Source organism: Pleurodeles waltl, chromosome 9 (genome assembly GCF_031143425.1).
Source record: "Pleurodeles waltl isolate 20211129_DDA chromosome 9, aPleWal1.hap1.20221129, whole genome shotgun sequence".
Lineage (NCBI taxonomy): Eukaryota > Metazoa > Chordata > Amphibia > Caudata > Salamandridae > Pleurodeles > Pleurodeles waltl.
The window spans coordinates 1086593558-1086615352 of record NC_090448.1 but is presented as its reverse complement, the minus strand read 5'-3'; the positions used below and the strand labels follow the sequence as shown (position 1 = coordinate 1086615352).

At 45.0% G+C, this 21795-nt stretch overlaps 1 protein-coding gene across 4 annotated transcripts in view; it reads right to left on the bottom strand.

Annotated features, from left to right (window-relative positions):
- MGA (MAX dimerization protein MGA) overlaps positions 1-21795 on the bottom strand; it is a 782199-nt gene that overhangs the window by 167185 nt on the left and 593219 nt on the right. For all 4 annotated transcript variants that reach the window (XM_069208766.1, XM_069208765.1, XM_069208763.1 and 1 more), the window contains exon 17: positions 12813-14428. In XM_069208766.1, coding sequence (XP_069064867.1) covers positions 12813-14428 — 1616 coding nt within the window. The remainder of the gene's footprint in view (positions 1-12812; positions 14429-21795) is intronic.

The following is a 21795-nucleotide window of genomic DNA, read 5'->3' as shown; positions in this document are numbered from 1 at the left end:
AGACTGTTTTCTGCATAGCGGGTGAGAATATGTATTGAGTATCAGATAAGGGCAACATTGTGCACTATGCATATTGTGCAGTGTTAACCAGTTAATAGGAAAGATTTGCTATCAACACAGGCCTTGGAAGAGGACGGAGAGTACTGTGAATATACCTAACTACACGCTATGAACAGATGCTTACAGGGTAAGTAACACTTTTTGTTCGAAGAATATGTGGCTGTAGATACACATGCAGTAGCATGCGTCTAAAGCATGAATAAAACCCTTAAAGTCTGACCAGTCATAGCCTGTTGGAGGCCAGGATCCATACAACAATTCTTGGTGAGTAGTGGACCAGCTGGCCGCTTTGCAAAGGCCAGCTACTGATATGATGCCTAAGGAAGCCATGGCTGCCTCACTAAATGTTAAGTGTTCCAGAGGGGAAGCATGTAGGACTCTTTGTTGCAGTAGGTTTGGATGCACTTTACTATCCATTTTGCTATGCCAGACTTGGAGATGGGATACCATCTGTGAGGCTTCAAAAGGCACCAAAGAGCTGATCAGACTTATGAAATGGCTGGGTCCTGTTGAGGTAGCACACTAGAGCTCTTTTGATATTTGGCATATGTGCAGCTCTTTCTGCAGAAAGAAGACTGGGAGAGCTATAGTTTGGTTAAGGTGGAAGGTTGAGACTACCTTGGTGAGAAAGTTAAGATTAGTTCTGAAAACATTTCACTCTTTGTGAACCTAAATGAGGCGTTCTTGGAAAGTTGAGTGCTTGCAGTGCGCTAACATGTTTGATCGAAGTAATGGCCAAAAGGAAAGCTACCTTACATGAAAGGAACTGGAGGGGCTATGAGTGTAAAGGTTAGAAAGGTGACCCCATAAGCTAATGTGGGCTAAGTTAAGGTTCCCCACAGGGGCAGAAGTGTTTCTGGGATCCAAGACCCTCTAATGAAACCCTTGACTACTAGACTCCTGGATAGGTTTAAGCGTTTCCTCCTTTGCATATAGGAGAGAACTTCTGGAAGGTGTCCCGCTACGAGCTGTATGTCGTAGCAGATCACCCAATTCCAAATCCAATGAGCTAGAGCTAAAAGCTGGGGAGAAAGGGTGCTACCTGTTTCTGTAGGTAAAATCTGACAGTGGTGTTTTTCATCTTGATGAGAATTACCTTCACTCGAATGTTCTGGAAGAAGGCTTTTATGGCTAATTGTATGCCTGGCAGTTCTAGGTAATTGATATTGTGGCCTTTTTTATGAGGGGTCCACAGCCCTCAAACATTCATGTTATCATTGAGATATGTTTGGTCCCCCCCCCCACTCTCCTAGCCTGCGAGAGAGGAGTCTTGACGTGCAATGCCATTATATAACCATGTGATGGAACACATGGCTGCTGTCCCGTAGAGTAGTCATGGGAAAATGTTCACACAGGATGTTATTTATAGAGAGACTTGTGGAATCTGTCCATTTTGGTGATGAGAAAGTACAGAGAAGTAGATGCCTTATCCCTTCTGGTGTGGAAGGATTCTCTCTTTTGTACTTTTCTGGAGAAGCACTAGGAGCTCAACCTCGAGGAGGAAGAGAGGGTCTCTACCGAGGACGTCTGGATGGTAGGAAATTGGGAGAGGTTGTGAGACATTGTAGGCAATAGCTGTGGAGGACCACTGCTAAATTAAACTGATATGTTAGGATTTCTTCCCAGCGAGAGAGAAAAAGTTTTATTCTCCCGCTACCATGTGCCATTTCTTTGTTTGTTTTTTTTGCCCTATATGCATCCCTAGTGTAGCCACCCGTCCCTTCTGATATAAGTTCTGTTGCACTTGTTGACAGGACTCTAATAATGGGGTAAAGTGGGCATGGCTCCTCTCCGAGGTGTTTATTTCTGAAAGGAATTCCTAGCACATGAAGTTTGTACGGCACCCATTAATTTTGCAATCTCAGAGTCATTTTTTAATGTTCAAGATTTTTGTAAACCCGTGGGCTAATGAGATGCTCCGCAATGAACAGGAGGTTGAGACGACAATGTGAGATCTCTGGTTTGAATCCGGACATGTAGAGTCAAGCGTGTTAACTGAGGGCACAGGTGTTAATGCCACTCTATCCGTAGTATTGAGAGCACAACAAATAATTCACGTTAGAGATAGTTTAGCCCCCTGAAACTATTTCCTCCCCCACCTTTGTGAGATGTTTGACCAATTCTTACATTTCTACCCACTGTGATGTATCATATCTAGAGAGAAGCCCAGCTAAATTGTCTATGCACCAGTGGGAGGCTACCCCTACTGCTACCATTTTCGTTGCAGTACTGATGATCATACTCTCTTTACTGAACAGTGGAACTTCACCAATAATAGAGCCTCTTCTATGGGTGGTGTGAAACACCAACGAGTCAAGGGAACCTGGCTTCTGATGTAACTGGTTTGTTAGGTGAGGGCTTGTATTTTTCCTCAACCCTAGGTGTCGCCATCCAAACCTTGCCTGGCCACTCAATGTTGCTGGGGCAGATTTATATGCATTTGAGGATGGACAGGAACAATATTGTACACTCTCATTTGGAGAGCATTTCCACAAGGATGTATTTTTCATCCTGTATGACGTTCATGTCAATTCTGTGGAAAGCCATGGTGCTCACGGTAGGTGCTGGCATCGTCCAAAAGGTACGCCAAGACTGGGTAATGTTCAAAGTCGAGGTTGCCTGAAGGCTTGAAGATTTAATCATTGCAGGGGTTGTCCATGGGCTGTGAGTCTAACGGCTGATCACATGGGTCAGCTGGGTCTGAAAAGGTTAATTGAGACTCTAATGGAGGTGGTGGTGTATGTAAGCATGATGATGAATGAGGTGGTGTACATGAGCATGGTGGTGATAGAGATACTGACAAAAGAAGAGGATAAGGTGGTGAAGGTGGCGCATTAGGGATAGGGCTTTTGCCTCTGTCTTTGTGCTTTTATGGTGCTGCTTACGGTGGGTCCTCCGAAGAGGGCCTTACCCTCAAAGGCAAGTGTCTGTGGACAAAGCACAACAAATGCTTGTCAAAGTGCGGGTAGGTTTTCCTGAAGCATCAGTGTCTAGAAGTGGGCCTCAAAAACATGTTGAGAATACGCCAAACTTAGAGTCCTCTCTCTGAAAGAAGTTTGTTTCGACATTCTGCATTTATTGCGGAGGCAAAAAAGATACAGCCATGGTTCTCCACATTGATGGAAGACGTCTTGTACCACCTCCGATGGTAGGTGCCTTTTGTGAACTGCAAGGCAACAGTGGATGATTTTGACCGCAATGGCATTTAATGATCCTCCCAGATGCCGTACAATCAAGGAGATGCGATGATGATTGAGCCACCATCAAAGGCACAAAGCCTCCTGGCAAAGGACCCGCAACCCTACTCTACCCGCATTGTTGCAGTGGCAAATGGCAGTAGTGTTATCTGAGAGCCGTTCCCCCTTGACTGACGGGGAGGAACACTTATGTTGCCAAGCATTTAGCTGCAGCTCCAGAGTCCTCTGATCTCCAGCTCTCCCAGACAACCTCATCAACCCAGAAACAATTAATTTGTCAGAAGCTTCAGCTGTAGATGGGGTAGGAGAAATCTGCCACCAGTCCAACTGTCTAGAAGTCCCCACTGCAAATCTTTTGCACTGTCTTCAGACACCTGTATGGAATCCAGAAAGCTTCCTTAGTGCAGAGCTCATTGAGACATCGGATCCCACTGAGCCTGCATGTGTCACCTGGCATGGCTAACAAGTAGAATGCAGGAGGCCAAGAAGTTTCACAGCCAGTCTCATTGAGACCCAGGTCAAAGTTTAAATCATCTGGGTCATAGCACTAATGTGCTGGACTCACTGAGGTGGAGGAAAGGCGTGAAAAAGCTCCATGCCCAGAATGTCTCCACTGAAAGGAAGTATCTGCAAAGGAGTCAGGTGTGCAGTTGGCACGTTGATGGAAACAGCAAATTAAATCAACTGGTTAGCTGTAGTCTGGGGGTGGGTTACGACTGTTTGAGGCAACCCTGCCTTCAGGAGCCAGTTGTCAAGCTATGGAACAACTGGTATTTCTAACCTTTGCTGATAGGCAGTGACCACACCGCCATCACTTTGTGAACACTGAATGTGCACTTAAGACTGCAGAGAAGAACTAAGGGTTATCTGCCTTGCACCACATACAACCGTAGCTACCATTTGTGACCTGCAAGGCAACATTTGATTAATTTCCCCGCCTAGCATGCTTCTGTCGCTGTTGGAATCCCCCCTCCAAAGCCACAGAGAGGGAAAAATCACTGGGGAAACTGCTAGGCAGTGCCAACCCAAAGGAGTGCTACATTCTTTCAGCAAATGCTTCCATGCGTTTTGGCTCTGTCTTGAGGGATGGTTGAAAACGCATTTGTGTTAAGTTGACTTGTGGAGGTTTCTGACATGTCTGTCCTAGATGAAGGACCTCTGTAGGGCACATTAATTTTCACTTCAGTAGTGGCTAATGTAAGTTAAGACCTCTGTTGCTCTTCTTATAACAGAGGCAGAGGAGGCAAAATACTCTGTAGCTGTTGCAGGGGTAGATGAATTTAGAACAATGTCAGGGGATGTGTGTAGTCCACTGGTGTCCTTGAAGTCCAAAAACAGATTTTCCTCATCACAGACTTGACATTTGTCATCGTTCTTGTCATCAGGGCCATCATATTGGTGTTGTAATGTCTTGGGATCAGAGTAGAGGCCAGGTCGAAGTGGTTAAGACCTTGGCAGTGGGTGTGTCTTATAAGTCCAAAAGGAGTATAGGCTTCCCCTCTGGTGTCGATGCTCAGACTGCAGTGTCAGTTGTAGCACCATAAGGGGTTAGCGCAATGTCTCGAATTGCCTGGAATTGGGGCTGAACAAGAGGCAGGGTCGAGTGGCACGGTCTTTGTCGAGGACATAAACAGACTGGAGGTCACCTCAGATCATTAGGGCCCAAAAGGCGATCCAGAGGGATTTGGTAGGGTACAGAATTTGATGTCCATGGTCTTCTTCGATTTGCAGAGCTACTGTAGAATTGACAAAGGGAGGTTGAGGCGCACTGGCATAAGGTTGGGAGTTGCTTCAAAGAACGGAGACTGGGTACCCAGGGCATCGCGCGACTCCTCACGGTGGGAGTGGCAGGACGAAGGGAAGCCAGGTTTAAACTTTTGGTGTCTTTTAGGCTTTCTGGACTTAAATGATGAACAGGACTTAAACCGCGACCGGGCTTGTCTCATCTTGACAGTGTTCTGGGATGTAGAGTTTTGCTTTGCAGTTTCAAATGACCTTCGGGTTCATTTTCTCACACTTATCACATGACTTTGAATTGTGTTTGGAGCCCAGACCCCAGAGAGACCTTGTGGGACTTTGTCGCTGGCATCTGTTCATGTCATTAACCAGCTTGAAACCTGTTGTTTTCAAAAGGGAGATGCCCCTTGTACACGTGAAAAAGTGTTTTGAAAGAGTCTTTCTGATGGATACAACTACCTGTGGATTCCTCACCTAATGAATACTCCCATGGCGCCAGCATTCGACGGAAATCTTCTTCCTAGTCTCTGCACGTCGACGAGGACGTCACTCTAGCCCATGCGACGCCGTCTGACGTCATACAGGCAATAAGAGGTCTTCGACGACGTGCCGACGTCAGTTCCCTTTTTTCCGTGCATTCGAAACGGTTATCTTCGAGGGAGCAACTGTTACTTTCGTGGTTACAGTGTATTTTTCGCTGCGTAGACCTTCGCTGCAGTAATAATGTCGCAGAGAAAGTCCGGTTTTAAGCCTTGTCGTGAGTGTGGGGGCAAGATGTCAGTTACGGATCCTCACTCCGACTGCCTTTGGTGTTTAAGCTCCGACCACGACGTCTCGACTTGCGATTCATGCCAGCACATGAATCCAAAGGCCCTCAAGGAACGTGAGGCGAAGTTGTTTATGGTGAAGTTGAAGAAAGAAAAACATCATAAGAAGTCTTCTTCGCCAAGGCATCGGCGTCATCGAGACTCCCGGCACCGCAGAATTCAAGGGAACAAGCTCCAGATCCACATCAGAAGGGACAGAGAACCGAAAACAGCATGCAGATGTGATGGCTATGTGGGAGCCCTGAAGTCACTTCTGGGGCGGCACAGACCCAAGACTGAGTCTCATGACGCCTCCTACCAAAGGCTCAACAGAATTATTGAGAAAATTCCATAGATCCTGCTTGCCCCCAGGAGGTGTTTACAAGGTGAAGATTCTGAGGTTAGAAATATCAACCAGAAAATATTTTTTTAAACATCTTTGTCATTTTTTTAATACAGCATAAGAACATAATAACTCTTTAAAAAATTCATTCAATATTTAAATTTAGATATTTTATTAAAAATTAAGCTATTAGTGTAAATTTACTACTACTAACTTTTCATGTGTAGGCAGAGATATCCCAGGGTGGGCAGAGATCTTTCTATTGCTTTGTATAGGACACATTTTAAAAGGTTATTTAACTTTAAAAAAAGAAGTAAACATTTTATGCTAAATATTAATGTAATTTAATTTAACATTTATTTTACTGTGTATATTTTCTCATTTTAAATGTTAAGCAAAATACAAAAATACTACAGCACTGCATCTTAATTTAGAATTTAATCAATGTAATATTGATGAGTAAATTCATTTTAATTATTTTAAAAAACAGTAAAATGTTTATATTTACTTATGTATTTAAAAATTAAAATTACAAAAAGTTTCAAATATATTACATTTATTTTTAAATTAAGACAAAAGGTATCAACATGTTTTACCATAAAATAATCCCTTTTATTTGTACATAATGTGTGAAACATTAAATACAATTATATATATTTTTAAAAAGTCAAAATACATTATTTTAACATTATTTCCCATGGTGTTCTATCTTAAGTCCCTGCTCTTATAATTTTCTATGGGAAGGGTGTTGCAGTACCACATGTTGTCATGAGTCCTTTTTAGCTGCAGTAACCTTAGAAGTGAAGCTTGTGAACAGCAAAGGGCTTACACATTTTATGTGGGTGGGTGTCTATCACTCCCTTAGCTCCTCCTTAAACCCCTCCCATTAAGTAGTAAATATTCAACTTTTCCACCCACTTCCCATAGTCCTCCCACAATTACTACTAGGTAGCAAACTTAAAGGTATGAGGATCTCCCCCTAGAAAAGATAGAGGCGAATATTTATACTGGAAGGTTTGTGAATTTCATTTTGCAGCAAGTAAATAGTACAATCGTAATACTACTTTCCGTACTACAAAATGTAGTTTGCAAATCTGGTCTCTACACTCACCTTGAAAGCAATTTTGCTGGTGCTTTGATGTAATGCAGCAAACAGCAAAAGGTACTACTGAAATAATGTCATGGAAGTATAACTTGGATATTGATTAGGGATGATCAAGATCTCGACTTATTTGATCATTTAACATCAAGAAAGGTTCTACTTGTATTTATAATTATATCTCTGCATGAATTTATACTTGTATGTGTTTGAATCTCAGCTCTTCCAGAAGAAACAATGAACCAAGGAGGCAAAATGTGATTAAATGACTGCAAGTAAAGTTAGTGTCAAACTGGTATGAAATTGAAACAAAACAAATACAAATTAACTTTTTATGCTTTCTTGGCAATTTTCATTTAACTTTCTCTACTTTGCACTAGTGTGTTTAAATAATAACAATAGCAAGTGGGTGAATTCCTTCTTAAAGGAGCCCACACTGGTGAGCTTGTAGGTGGTGTAAAAATAGCAGAGCGAAAAAGGAAAACAATGTCACCAATGGCCTTTATGCTCTAACGGAGAGGGCCAAATTTGAAGATGAGAAATGTACAATCCAAAGCATTCATCACTAAGGTTACCACAAGGAAATAAGGACCTGTGCAATGAGATATTTCTGCTTCGATTCTTTTTTTTTTTTAAAGAAAACTCTGAAATAACCATTCATTCACAGGAAGTGGGGGGGGGGGGGGGGGGGCGGCATAAGAGAATTACAACAGGGCTAATCGGACTAAAGACGTTTGTTCAGGCCCTCAACACAAGTAAAACAGTGGAGTTTTCTTGAAGACATCTTAGGCCTATGAGGTATGTTTGACAGATGTATAGAAAGGAATGGTTTCTTACCTGTAATTCCAGTTCTCTCGTAGGGGTATTTCCATGATAGTCATAAGCACTGAATAGTTCCGTGCGCCTGCGGGGACCCCAGAGCACTGTTCTGTAATGTATTCTTAAGTGTAGATGCCAGCCTTTCTTGAAAAAGGCCTGTTAAAACCACTTAAGAATAAAACTGTGCAGCCTATGTGAACTGCTACACAGGTCAAATTGTTTATTCTTGAGGTTGAAAAGAAAGACAGCTGTAGTATAAATACATCTTTAAACATACATTTATTCTAGAAATGTAATAAAAATATATTCTTACACTTTATTTAAACCTCAAAATGAGAATAAAACAATGCAGGGCAGTGTAGCCCATAGGCTGCCAATATACAGGATGTAAATAGAGCTGTGCCTTTAAGAAAGGAAAGTCTTCCTGTATCCCATCATGCACAGCAAAAGGCAGTTGCCTCAGTTCTTTTTTCCGGCTCCTTCTGACAGGACCCTGAAGCATTGAGCTCTACCTTACAAAGCCTTTTTTGACAGAAAATTCAATTAAAATCCTTTGGATTTCAATTTCACTCGACGTTTTTCATCTAGAGTGAACATTTTCTAACCTTTCCAGTCAAATTCTGACAGAAATGTAAAGTTTTTCTGTCTTTAGAATGCCTTCTCTTTTTGACAAGTGCCCTAGCTGTGGCAGGAAAAAGGCCAAAACAGACCCACACCATGTCTGCATTATTTGCCTGCCATCAAGTCTCAAACCTGATGCCTGTGACATTTGTAAAACTTTCTCCAGAAGAACTCTTCGCGACAGGGAGAAAATTCGGCTTCAGGCAAGAGAGGACAGGAGAAGAAGAGGGCAATCTGCCACCCACAGAGCGAGGAGAAGGTCAGTCTTCTACCAGGGCTCTCGCTGTGTCCTCTAGAGCAGCTGCCAGACCTGCTCACAAACGCCATAGGTCTCCGACGACATTGAGAGCATCAGCATCAGAAACAGCCTCAATACTGCTAGACCTATCACAGAACCCTGTTGCTTACGAGGCAGAATTCGGGGCGACTGGGGTGATTCCTGTATTATCACGAGATAGGCAACGTGCAGAGCACTACAAGCCACCGACATCATATTTCGCTCATTGTTAGAAGAAATTAGAGAGAAGTTTGTAACATCGGAATCGAACCAAGCTAAAATCCAGGGGGGGTCTGTGATAGTCTTGACACAAAGATTGCTTGCCTAACAGAGAGACTAGGAGCTATGGAAACCTCCCTTACAGCATTATAGGTAGAGGTGGAAACTAATAAGCATGAAGTGCAAGCTTTAAAGCGAACAAGAAAGAACTGAGAGAAAAGCTGGAATCCCTAGAAAATTATTGTAGGCGGAATAACCTTAGGCTTTTGAATATTCCAGAAGGAGTGGAAGGTGACAAAATTAAGGACTTTGTAATAACTTTAATTAAAAAGCATATCCCTATGGTAGCTTCAATTAATCTCGATTTAGAAATACAGAGAGTCCACCGAGACCTCTTTAGGAGAAATCCCAACAGAGATAGGCCTAGGAGGATCCTGATTATCTTTGGTTCATATTTAGTAAAAGAGCAGATCCTCACAGAAGCTCTTAAAATCAGGGGCTTTAAGCATGAGGACTGGTCTTTCACTATAAGCTCGGATATCACCAGGGCAACCCAAGATCGACAATGGGAGCTAGGGAAGTTTATGCAGGAGCTCAAGTCACTAGGTGCTACCCGGCAAATGAAATTTCCTGCTACCTTGAGAGTAATGTGGAGAAACAAAATACACAACATAAGGGACCCTCAAGAGTAAGCGGCTTTGGGTTGGGTTGATTGGATTAAAGGGGAGAACTAATTTGCTTCAGAGAGGCGGGGCTCAAGGGTAGGATGGAATAACCAGTTCTGCTACAGGGAGGGGGCAATCTGGGGAGTAGAAGGGCACGAAGAAGAATGTATTGGTACCGTCAACTATTTGTATATATATTATTTTAACCTTAAATAGGTACATACTTAGTCACTCCATTGCATGGCCACTATTACTACAATACAACTCCTACCTCACCCTCTGCGGGGAAAAACAATCGAAGATGGAGTCGACGCCCATGCGCAATGGAGACAAAAGGAGGAGTCACTGGGTCCCGTGACTCGAAAGACTTCTTCGAAGAAAAACAACTTGTAACACTCCGACCCAACACCAGATGGCGAGCTATGCAAAACATGCGTATCTACAGCGACAGATGCCATCGAACACACAGTTTTGGCAAAAATGGCAATAAGCTATTTTAAAAGTGGACATTGCAAAAATCAACAGTTCCTGGGGGAGGTAAATAATAGTTAGTTTCTCAGGTAAGTAACGCACTTACAAGTTCAGTCTCCTGGGGATAGGCAGCCCACCAATATGGGTTCAAGGCAACCCCAAACCCACAGCACCAGCAACACAGGGCCAGTCAGGTGCATAAGTCAAAGGAGGGCCCAAATAACATAGGTGCCTATGGAGAACAGGGGTGCTCCGGTTCCTGTCTGTTAGCAGGTAAGTACCTGCATCCTCTGGGAGCAGACCAGGGGGGTTTTGCAGAGCACTGGGCGGGACACACACAGGCACACAAAATACACCCACAGGGGTGGCCGGGTGCAGTGCGCAAAGTAGGTGTCGGGTTTGGCGTTGAAAGCAATGGAGGGACCTGGGGGTCACTCTGGCGATGCAGGCAGGGCACGGGGGGATTCTCGGGCCAGCCAACGACTGGGCTAGGATGAGGACCGCCTGCTGGTCACTCCTGCACTGGTAGGTGGTTCCTCTCGGTCCTGGGGGCTGCAGGTGCAGTGCTTGGTCTAAGCGTCAGGTTCCTCTGTTACCAGGCAGTCAAGGTCATGGGGAGCCTTTGGATCGTCTCTGCAGGTGTCGCTGTGAGGCTGCAGGGAGGTCGACAGGGTGTTCATGTCGTTGGAGTCGCCTGGGGATCCTCTCTGCGGTGTTGGTTCTCCTGACCTCGAGCCGGGGGCGCCGGGTGCAGAGTGTGAAGACTCACGCTTCCGGAGTGAGGCGAGAGTCTCTTTAAAGTTGGGTTCTTGTTGCTGATTTTAAACAGAGCCGCTGTTCTCAGGAGGTTCTTGGCCCTCTAGGTGCAGGGTAGTCCTCTGAGTCCTCAGAGGTCGCTGGTCCCGCTGGATGCGTTGCTGTGCAGGTCCTTTGAGTCTGGAGACAGGCCGGTAGGGCTGGGGCCAAGTCCGTTGTCGTCTCCATCATCTCTGTGGGGCTTTCAGGTCAGCAGTTCTCCTTCTTTCTTCAGGTTGCAGCAATCTGATTTCCTGGGTTCAGGGTCGTCCCTAAATACTACATTTAGGGGTGTGTTTAGGTCTGGGAGGCAGTAGCCAATGGCTACTGTCCTGGAGGATGGCTACAATCTCTTTGTGCCTCCTCCCTGTGGGGAGAGTGGCACATCCTTAATCCAATTGGGGGGAATCCTCCAAAACAAGATGGAGGATTTACCTAAGGCAGGGGTCACCTCAGCTCAGGACACCTTAGGGGCTGTCCTGGCTGGAGGGTGACTCCTCCTTGCTTTTCTCATTATCTCCTCCGGACTTGCCACCAAACGTGGGGGCTGCAGGCTTTGGTTTCTGGCCTCAGAGAGCACTAAGGCTTTCACCCCATGGGGTCAGAACCTCGTCTCAGTGGCAGGCTGGCACAGACCAGTCAGTCCTGCACTGAAGGATTGGGTAAAATACAGGGGGCATCTCTAAGATGCCCTCTGTGTGCATTTTGTAATAAATCCAGCACTAGCATCAGTGTGGGTTTATTATTCTGAGAAGTTTGATACCAAACTTCCCAGTGTTCAGTGTAGCCATTATGGAACTGAGGAGTTTGTTTCAACAAACTCTCAGACCATATATTCAAAATGGCCACACTGTACTTACAATGTCTAAGAATAGACTTAGACACTGTAGGGTCATATTGCTCATGCAGCTATGCCCTCGCCTGTGGTATAGGGCACCCTGCGTTAGGGTTTTAAGGCCTGCTAGAGGGGTGACTTACCTATGCCACAGGCAGTATTTTTTGTGCATGGCATCCTGAGGGGGATGCCATGTCGACTTTGCTTTCTCTCCCCACCAACACACACAATCTGCAATGGCAGTGTTCATGTGTTAGGTGAGGGGTCCCTTAGGGTGGCACAACACATGCTGCAGCCCTTCCTTGGTCACAGGGCCCTTGGTACCACTGGTACCTTTTACAAGGAACTTATCTGTGTGCCAGGGGTGTGCCAACTGTGGAAACAATGGTAAATATTTAGTGAAAGAACACTGATGCTGGGGCCTGGTTAGCAGGATCCCACTACACTTCTTAGTCAAGTCAGCATCACTATCAGGCAAAACGTAGGGGATAACTGCAACAGGGAGCCATTTCCCTACACACAGCTTTACTGACGTGCCCTCTCCTTGTTACCATTGCATGACATTCCAAATGACATTCCAAATACACCAAGGAGAGTCACACAGCCCCTCTCAAGGTGCTCTTAGGTATGAGAGATCCTTGTGGATTTCTTACTCCATTAAGCTGTTCTTTTTTTTCAAACAACTCCAACAGCCATGTTCACAATTTATGTAGTAAATTCATCTTCTTATTGATCTCTTATATATCTGATCTGCAATAGCCTTTGTTTAAAGAAACAGTGCTGTTTTTAGTAGTTCGATTTTTCTAATGTATTTAAGACATTTTAAACGACAAACTCTAGGTGAAAAAATAAAACAGTAAATACAAACCACATCCACATTCACTTCTTCTTCACTTGAGCCATCCGCCATTAGATCATCAGCAGAATCATCACTTTTATCATCTTCCTCTTTAAATTCCTCCTTGTCAATGTTTATAAGGACTAACGTTTTCTTCAACTGACCAGGCTCTGTTTTGATATCTGTGACACATGGCTGGGAGGAACTTTCACCATATTCTTCAAGACTGATGCTCGTTTCTTTCTTTATATTGCTTATGTGCTCCGACACCAAAGAAGGACTACTTTTTACATTTCTGCTCAATGCAAAACCCTCATCAGAACCTCTGTTTTCTTCCAAGATGTTATTGAATCCCTGCTTTGACCCAAGCTGAGATTTTGTTTCTGCAACATAAGAAGTTCCTGTTGCAAGATTATCTGTGACATGATCCTCACTGATCTCAGACTCAACTTTCTTTGAAGTAGGTTCCAGTTTATTTTCCATCTGCTCCTGACAACATGTCTGCTCAGTGTTAACATGATTCTCATGGTCCCCTAGTTGTGAAAAACAATCTTCTGCATTGCCATACTGTTTAGTAGTATTTCCATTCCCATCACTGTGCACTGGCTCATTTGGTTTGTCTATCTGATTATTAGCTTCGTTGTTGGTCGGACATAAAGACGTTGCAGAGGCTATGTTCTCTTTATCATTGTTGGACTCCTTTCTGTTTTGCTCTCTAGTGTTCGCTAACTCAACAGGATCTCCTGCATCTGCACAATTCTTGGACACAACAGTACTGCAGTCTGCACTAAAACTACTGTGTTGTACAGCACACTCGGAGTCAGAAAAACTTGAATTCTCCACCTGTTCTTCATTGTAAGAGTCTAGACCGACTTTTTGCTCTTTAAATTCATTTATTTCTTTGGGATATGGACTCTCTTGTTCTCTGATGTCAGTCTCTACAATGTTTTTTGAAAGTCTGAGCTTGTGGTCTGTTGCATTATCCAATGTCCCACACTGAGATTTGTCGTTTATTTTGTGAACAGATGCATCAGGAAGGCCCGTTTGCAAATTCTCTGCTAAATTTGTAACAGACGCTACTTGTTTCTCATCAGACTCACATTCACTCTCAAGAAGCATTTTCTCCCCCACTGTGGCTGCTTCCTCTTCTGAAGGAGAGGTCTTCGAATCTGGTTGCCCATTAAGATCTTGCTGTTCCTTTTGATTGGCAGTCTTAGTATCTTTCAGTAACTGCAAAGATGCAGCATGGTTCAGAATTGAACTTGGAACAGGTTTTTGACCAGGGAGCTGCAGCAAGGCAAAACTTCCAGATTGAAGGGGTACAAGACTCGCTGAGCCCATAGGTTGACCAGCTGAACTATAGGTTATGATTTTAGAATTTGCGCTTGACTGTCCTGGTGCAATACTACTCGATGTAGGTGGGGAGATTCTCAAAGTAAGTGTGCCCGCCTGGGACACAAAACTAGGTACGGAGGAGACAGATGCTGCTGAATTAGAAATGGCATTATCTGTCGATGACACCACACTTGCCACCTTAGTACTGACAACAGGAGAAGATAATACAAAGGGTGATGTGGACGCTGGAAGTTGTTTACTAGTATCGGGGATCTTGTTGGTTAAGGGTAACTGGATCCCCATGACCGAACCTGAAGAGAGTAGAAAGGCAATAATATTAAAACAAAATTTCTAAATGGCATTAATTATTGTAATCCAATTTTCAAATCTGGAATTTACATTTCATCAATCAAGCACAGTGAATCATAAGGAAAATGTTACTTACTCTGTAAGCATATGTTAGTAGCTTCAAGTGCACGTTTTGCATACTCCTGCAATCTAGTGTTGAGACTCGGAAATTAAAATTTGTTTTTCTTCGAAGATGCTTGGGTTTACAGGATACTATTAGACTCCGCCTTCAATTAACAATGCACTCGAGCACTGACTCCGCCCTTAGATTTTTGTTTTTTTTACACACAAGACTGGAATGTTGAAAATGGAGTCCAGGTATGTGCTGTGTGCATTATTAGTTTAACAGATGTATAATGAGCGACAAAATATTCTCATTGTCTGCTTCTGTGGAGGACGATGATGGCATGGGAATCTACAGCATCACAGGCTATGAATGCATGCTTTACATCAAATGTAAGGAATATGTTCCTTACTCCACAAGCATCTGTTTGTGTCACGTAGTACTGTAGTTTCACATGCTCTGCATACTCCTGCCATCTAGCATAGGCCCGAATGCGTGCAGGCCGTTTTTCTTCAAAGAAAGACTTTTGAGTCACAAGCTATCATCTCAATGATACTGCACATGGGCATCGACTCCATTGTTAGACTGTTTTCCCACAGGAGGGTGGGAACAGAGTTTAGATTAAGTTCAAGTCATGAGATGTCCATGTTAAATAGAATAGAATAAACTTCAACTGCCACAGGTGTCTGGCAAGGAGGGTGGGCGCATGTGAATCTACAGCGCTACATGCCAAGAACAGATGCTAACAGTATAAGTGATATATTCCATTGAGGCCTGTGTGGAAGTAGATACACATGCTCTTCATAGACTGTAAAGCAGCCCCCTCAGAAGCGGAGGCTAACCTGTGGGTGTTGCTGCTGTTTGAAAAAGAGTACGTAACACTGCCTGACCTATGTTGTTTTTTTTGGCACGCTAAAACATCCACACAATGTTTGGTGAAGGTATGTGGTGTGGAACATGTAGCTGCCTTACATATGTCAGCTATGGGAATGTTTCCTGGAAAAGCCATGGATGTTCCCTTTTCGAGTAGTATGTGCTCTGGCAGGAAAGGTGTTTTGGCCTTAGCATAACAAGCTTGACTGCATTTTACTATCCATCTGGCTATCCCCGATTTGGGTACAGGGTTGCCTTTATGTGGAGGTGAAAAAGCTATAACAATGTGTTTAATTTTTCTGAAACATAGAACATAAGGGCTCTTTTAACATCTAATGTATGAAGAGCTCTTTCTGCAACAGAATCTGGTTGTGGGAAAAAAATGGCAATTCAATGGATTGGTTGAGGTGAAGTTTGGAAAGCACTTTAGTGAGAAATTTAGGGTTGGTGCAGAGAACCACCCTGTCTCTATGTAGCTGGAAGAAAGTTTCTTCCAAGGTTAAGGCCTGGAGCTCACTAACAAGTCTAAGTGAAGTGATGGCAACTAATAATGTCACCTTCCAAGAAAGGAATTGAAGGGGGCATGAGTATAGGAGTTCAAATGAGGGGCACATGAATCTTGTGAGAACAACACTGAGGTTCCATGAAGGTGCGGATGCAACCCGTGGTGGAATAACTTGAGTCCCTCCATGAAGCCTTTAATCACTGGTACTTTGAACAAAGAAAAATGTTGCCTATTTGGGAGATAAGTAGCCATTGCAGTGAATAATCGCACAGATGTGAATGCAAGCCCAGTCTTTTCTAAGTGAAGCAGGTAGCAGGCAATGTCTTTGTAGGAAAATGCCACTGTTGGCATGGTTACCCCCTAACCTTTAGTCTTTTCTTGCTGCTAGTTATGATTGAAAGTGTGCTGGGACCCTGCTAACCAGGCCCCAGCACCAGTGTTCTTTCCCTAAATTGGTACCTTTGTCTCCACAATTGACACAGCCCTGGCACACAGATAAGACCCTTGTAAATGGTATCCCTGGTACCAAGGGCACTGTGGCCAGGGAAGGTCTCTAAGGGCTGCAGCATGTATTATGCCACCCTCACTCAGGACATGCACACTGCCTCACAGCTTGTGTGTGCTGGTGGGAAGAAAATGACAGTCAATATGGCACTCCTCTCAGGGTGCTATGCTCACAACCCACTGCCTGTGGCATAGGTAAGTCACCCCACTAGCAGGCCTTAAAGCCCTAAGGCAGGGTGCACTATACCACAGCTGCCTGAGCACTATGCCCCTACAGTGTCTAAGCCAAATCTTAGACATGGTAAGTGCAGGGTAGCCATAAAGAGTATATGGTATGGGAGTTTGTCAAACATGAACTCCACAGTTCCATAATGGCTACACTAAAATCTGGGAAGTTTGGTATCAAACTCCTCAGAACAATGAATGCACGCTGATGCCAGTGTGGGATTTATTGTAAAATGCACCCAGAGGGCATCTTAGAGATGCCCCCTGAATACCAGTCCCACTCCTAGTGCTAGGCTGACCAGTTTCTGCCAGCCTGCCACAACCAGACGAAGTTTCTCGCCAGATGGGGAGAGTGCCTTTGTCAATCTGTGGCCAGGAACAAAGCCTGTATTGGGTGGAGGTGCTTTTCATCGTCCCCTGCAGGAACTTTAACACCTGGCGGTGAGCCTCAAAGGCTCACCCCTTTTGTTACAGCGCCCCAGGTCATCCCAGCTAGTGGGGATGCCCGCCCCCCCGACCCCGGGACACAGCGCCCACTTTTGGCAGCAAGTCCGGAGGAGATAATGAGAAAAACAAGGAGGAGTCACCCTCCAGCCAGGACAGCCCCTAAGGTATCCTGAGCTGAGGTGATCCCCCCTTTAGAAAATACTCCATCTTGCATTGGAGGATTTCCCCCAATAGGGTTAGGGATGTGCCCCCTTCCCCAAAGGGAGGAGGCACAATGAGGGTGTAGCCACCCTCAGGGACAGTAGCAATTGGCTACTGCCCTCCAGCCCTAAACACACCCCTACATTTAGTATTTAGGGGTGATACTGAACAGATTTCCTGACGACCGAAAGAAGGACTGCTGACCTGAAAGCCCCGCAGAGACAACAACTGACTTTGCCCCAGCCCTACCGACCTGTCTCCAGACTCAAAGAACCGGCAATAGCGACACATCCAGCGGGACTAGCGACCTCTGCCGACTCAGAGGACCGCACTGCAACCCAAAGGACCAAGAAACTCCCGTGGACAGTGGCTCTCAAGCAACAAAGAAGAAACCAACTTTAAAGGGACTCCAGCCTCACCCCTGAAGTGTGAGTCCCAAACACCCTGCACCCGATGCTCCCAGCTTGTGTACACTGCAGCGAGGAGCCCCAGACGACTCCCACCATGTGGCCACCCTAAGTTGACCTCCCTGCACCCCCAAGGCGACGCATGCAGAGAGAATCCGGAGGCTCCCCCTGACCGTGACTGCCTGGTAACAAAGAACCCAACGCCTGGAAGAAGCACTGCACCCGCAGCGACCAGGCCCGAGAGGAACCAACTACTGGTGCAGAAGTGAACGGCATGGGGCCCTCACCTTTGCCCAGTCGGTGGCTGGCCCGAGAAGACCCCCTGTGCCCTGCCTACATCGCCACAGTGACCCCCGGGTCCCTCCATTGATTTCTATTCAAAACTGACACCTACTTTACACGCTGCACCCGGCTGCCCCTGTGCCGCTGGGGTGTATTTTGTGTGCCTGTTTGTGAACCCCCCCACCAGTGCTTTATAAACACCCCCCGGTCTGCTCCCCGAGGACATAGGTACTTACCTGCTAGTAGACTGGAACCGGAGCACCCCTAGTCTCCATAGGCGCCTATGTTATTTGTTTGCCTCTGACCTCTGCACCTGACCAGCCCTCTGTTGCTGGTGCTGAGTGTTTGGGGTTGACTTGAACCCCCCAACGGTGGGCTGCCTATGCCCCGGAGACTGAACTTGTGAGTGCTTTACTTACCTGCTAAACTAACTTGTACGTACCTCCCCCAGGAACTGCTGAATTTTGCACAGTGTACACTTTTAAAGTAGCATATTGCCATTTTTGCCAAAACTGTGTACATTACTGTTTTACTTCAAAGTTCCATAGTTACCTATGCCAAGTACCTTACAATTTATGTACTTGCTTTAATTCTGAATCTTGTGGTTCTAAAATAATTTAAGAAAATATTTTTCTATATAAAAACCTATTGGCCTGGAGTTAAGTCTGAGTGTGTGTTCTCATTTATTGCCTGTGTGTGTACACCAAATGCTTAACCCTACCCTCTGATAGGCCTACTGCTTGACCACACTACCACAAAATAGAGCATTAGAATTATCTACTTTTGCCACTATCTTACCTCTAAGGGGAACCCTTGGACTCTGTGCACACTATTTCTTACTTTGAAATAGTATATATAGAGCCAACATCCTATAGTAGTCAGATGATACTTCCTTCGTATGTATACTGGATCTGAGGGAAAGGCTTTATATTTTTGAACATGAGAGTGATAATGCTCACCCTAAGAGCCCATAAAGATGTCTTCCGTATAGCAGAGCATGACTTTAAACATGGGGAAATACTGTGTGCCTCCATCAGCTGAAGAACGTCTCAAATAAGAAATCCTCTTCCGGAGGTTCTTTGTGCAGTTGTACCCCATAAATACTAGCTGCCTCGCTATAAGCGGTTGAGTCATTAGGAGGTGATGGGCGTGCTGGGTACAGGTCTAGGTCTGTATCCCCTGGTGGATCTATGTTGTGTGAATCCCAGGGGACAGTGTCTAGAGGAACATAAAAAGAATCATCTCCAAGGTTTGGGAGGAGGGGAGGAGAGGGGGGGGCACTGTCATTTGCAGGGGAGCCCTGATGGGAGAGGTCTATTTTCTTTATATCAGAGTGTGGTGAATGAGGCATGCCTGGTATAAGTGGTGTAGGCAGGTGGCAATGGTGGTGGAGAAGGCAGTGCTAGAAGCAAAGAGCTGGTGGCTTTGGCCAGCTTATTTTTTGGATGGGATGGGTACGTCTAAGGCCTCCTGAAATTAGATGCCTCTTGGAAGGTGGTGGCTGAGAAGGTTGTGGTTTCACTCATATCCTTCCTGTTTTGGCTGAATCTGGATCTGTTTTTGCTTGGAGTCCAGTCTTTATTTCAGATTGTGGCAAATGGGTTCCACAGGTGTTTCAACAGGTTTTGTTGGCACTGACTTCGATGATTTTAGTTCCAATCCAATTTTGTGTTGGCACCGAAACTGTCGAGAGTTTGTGGACCTGGAGGGAGTGGTGGCCGTAGAGGTTGTTACCACCAAAGCTTTTGGCTTCTTGAGGTGCTGCAGCGCTGTGACCGAGGGCAGGGTGCCCAAACTGGATTCTCGGTGCTAATCATGGCCTATAGGTAGTGGTGGTCCGAGGACCTCGTGTTGATGAGGCATGAGACTTAGTAGATTCGACTTGAGGCTGAGGGGCAAGGAGTAACGTACTCACTGCGACAGTTTGTATCGATATGTTGGTGACTGCAAATTCCAACTCAGGACCTGATTACAAGCTGGCCTCGACAGAAAGATCATCTTCTTCAGCTACTGATCCCGCTGGGTGGAGCTCCTGTTTGAACATCCTGTTGTTCGAAGAGGTTGGGAGTGCCGTAGGCAGATCTTTGCTGCATTTTGAGGTGGTGTGCTCGAAGAGCAAAAGCTCAACAGGCTTCACAGTTAGCCTCCTTGTGTTTTAGGGAGAGACACAGGTTACAAACCTAGTCTGAGTTGGTTCTGGGGTATTTTGCATGGCAATGCAGGCAGAATAGAAAGGGTGTTTGTTCTATCACTGGGAGGGCTTCGTTTGGAAGACGGATCTAGAGACAAAGATGGGAGGCCCCAAAGGGGCAGGCCTCAACAAGCCAAGACTAATCCGTGTCGACAGTCGGTGTGGTTCAACACACAAGAGAAGAAAACACGATCAATAATAATACCGACGGCAAGAGGATAGAACCAAAAAAGAGAACCAACAACAGTCCCGAATCGGAGAGGTAGTACACACGTCCGAACCTAACAATGGAGTAGATAGCCATGGGCAGTATCACCAAAGAGGAGGAGTCACTGTACCTCTGGACTTGAAAGACTTTCTTCAAAGAAAAACAATATGCACACATCCATACCCAACATTATATGGCAGGAGTATGCAGAGCACATGTATTTACAGCCACATATACGCATGCCTCGAACACTTGTTTCTTGCTTGTGGGAGTTAATGGGCAGATGATGCAGACATCTAAAACAAAGATCTTAACACAGTCTGGCCAACCATAGCTTGTTCACGAGCTAATTTATCCATGTAGTACTGTTTCATGAACGTCTGTGGTCTTTACCAAATATCAGCTTTGCAAATATCTACAAATGGGATGTTACCCAAGAAAGCCACAATTACTACTTCCTTACGTGTTGAGTGTCCCCTAGCAGGTATGGGAAGTACACACTAGAGCATGCCATAACAAGTTTGAAGACAATTAACAATCCACCTTTCAACACCTGCTTTAAAAATACAGCTTTTATAGGGTTTAGCCAAGAACACAAAAATGTGATTGATCTTTCAAAGAGGTTCAGTCCTATCAATAGATTAGCGCACCCATTTTACATCTAAGGTGCGATATGCTCTTTCTGCCACAGAATCAAGCCCCGAAAAGAACACAGGCAGCTCAATTGCTTCACTGACATAAAACGGTGGTAGCTTAGGTAAAAACTTGGTGTGACCCTCAGGACCACTTAATTCTTTGGATCCTGTGTATGAATGACTCTAGCATTGTTAGAGCATTCAGTTCATTGATGTGTCTGAGTGAAAAGGAAATGCAAGACACATGAGTGAAGTGGTTCAAATGGAAGCCCAATAAGCCCTATGAGAACTATATCAACGTTCTAGGCAGGTACTGGGATGTGTATTGGAAAGGGGGGGGGGGGCTTTCCATGAAGACCTTTGCCCCAAGAATTTAAAAAAGAGAGGAGTTCATGTTTGGCAGCTAAATGAAGGTGTACGGATGTAGGTCACCTCTGCCTTATGACGATGATGTAGATATGAAATGATGCTCTGGACTGTTATCTTAAGAGGATCTAACTGCTTGTAAATGCAGAAAGACAAATCTTTTCCACTTGCCTGCATAGCATGCCCGAGTAGTAGGCCCATGTGCCACAAGCAAGATACCAAAGTCCTCCTCTGTTTGGTGTAACTATCCAAATTGTAAGACCTCAGGTGCCAGATGGCAAAATTGAGCTGTTTCAGCTGTAGGTGCTTGATTTGGCTGGAATGCTGAGTGAGAATGTCTGACCAGACCGGCAGTTTCTTCTGTGGGCTGATGAACATCTGCAACACCACGGAGTACCAGAATTGTCAAACCAAGCTGGGGC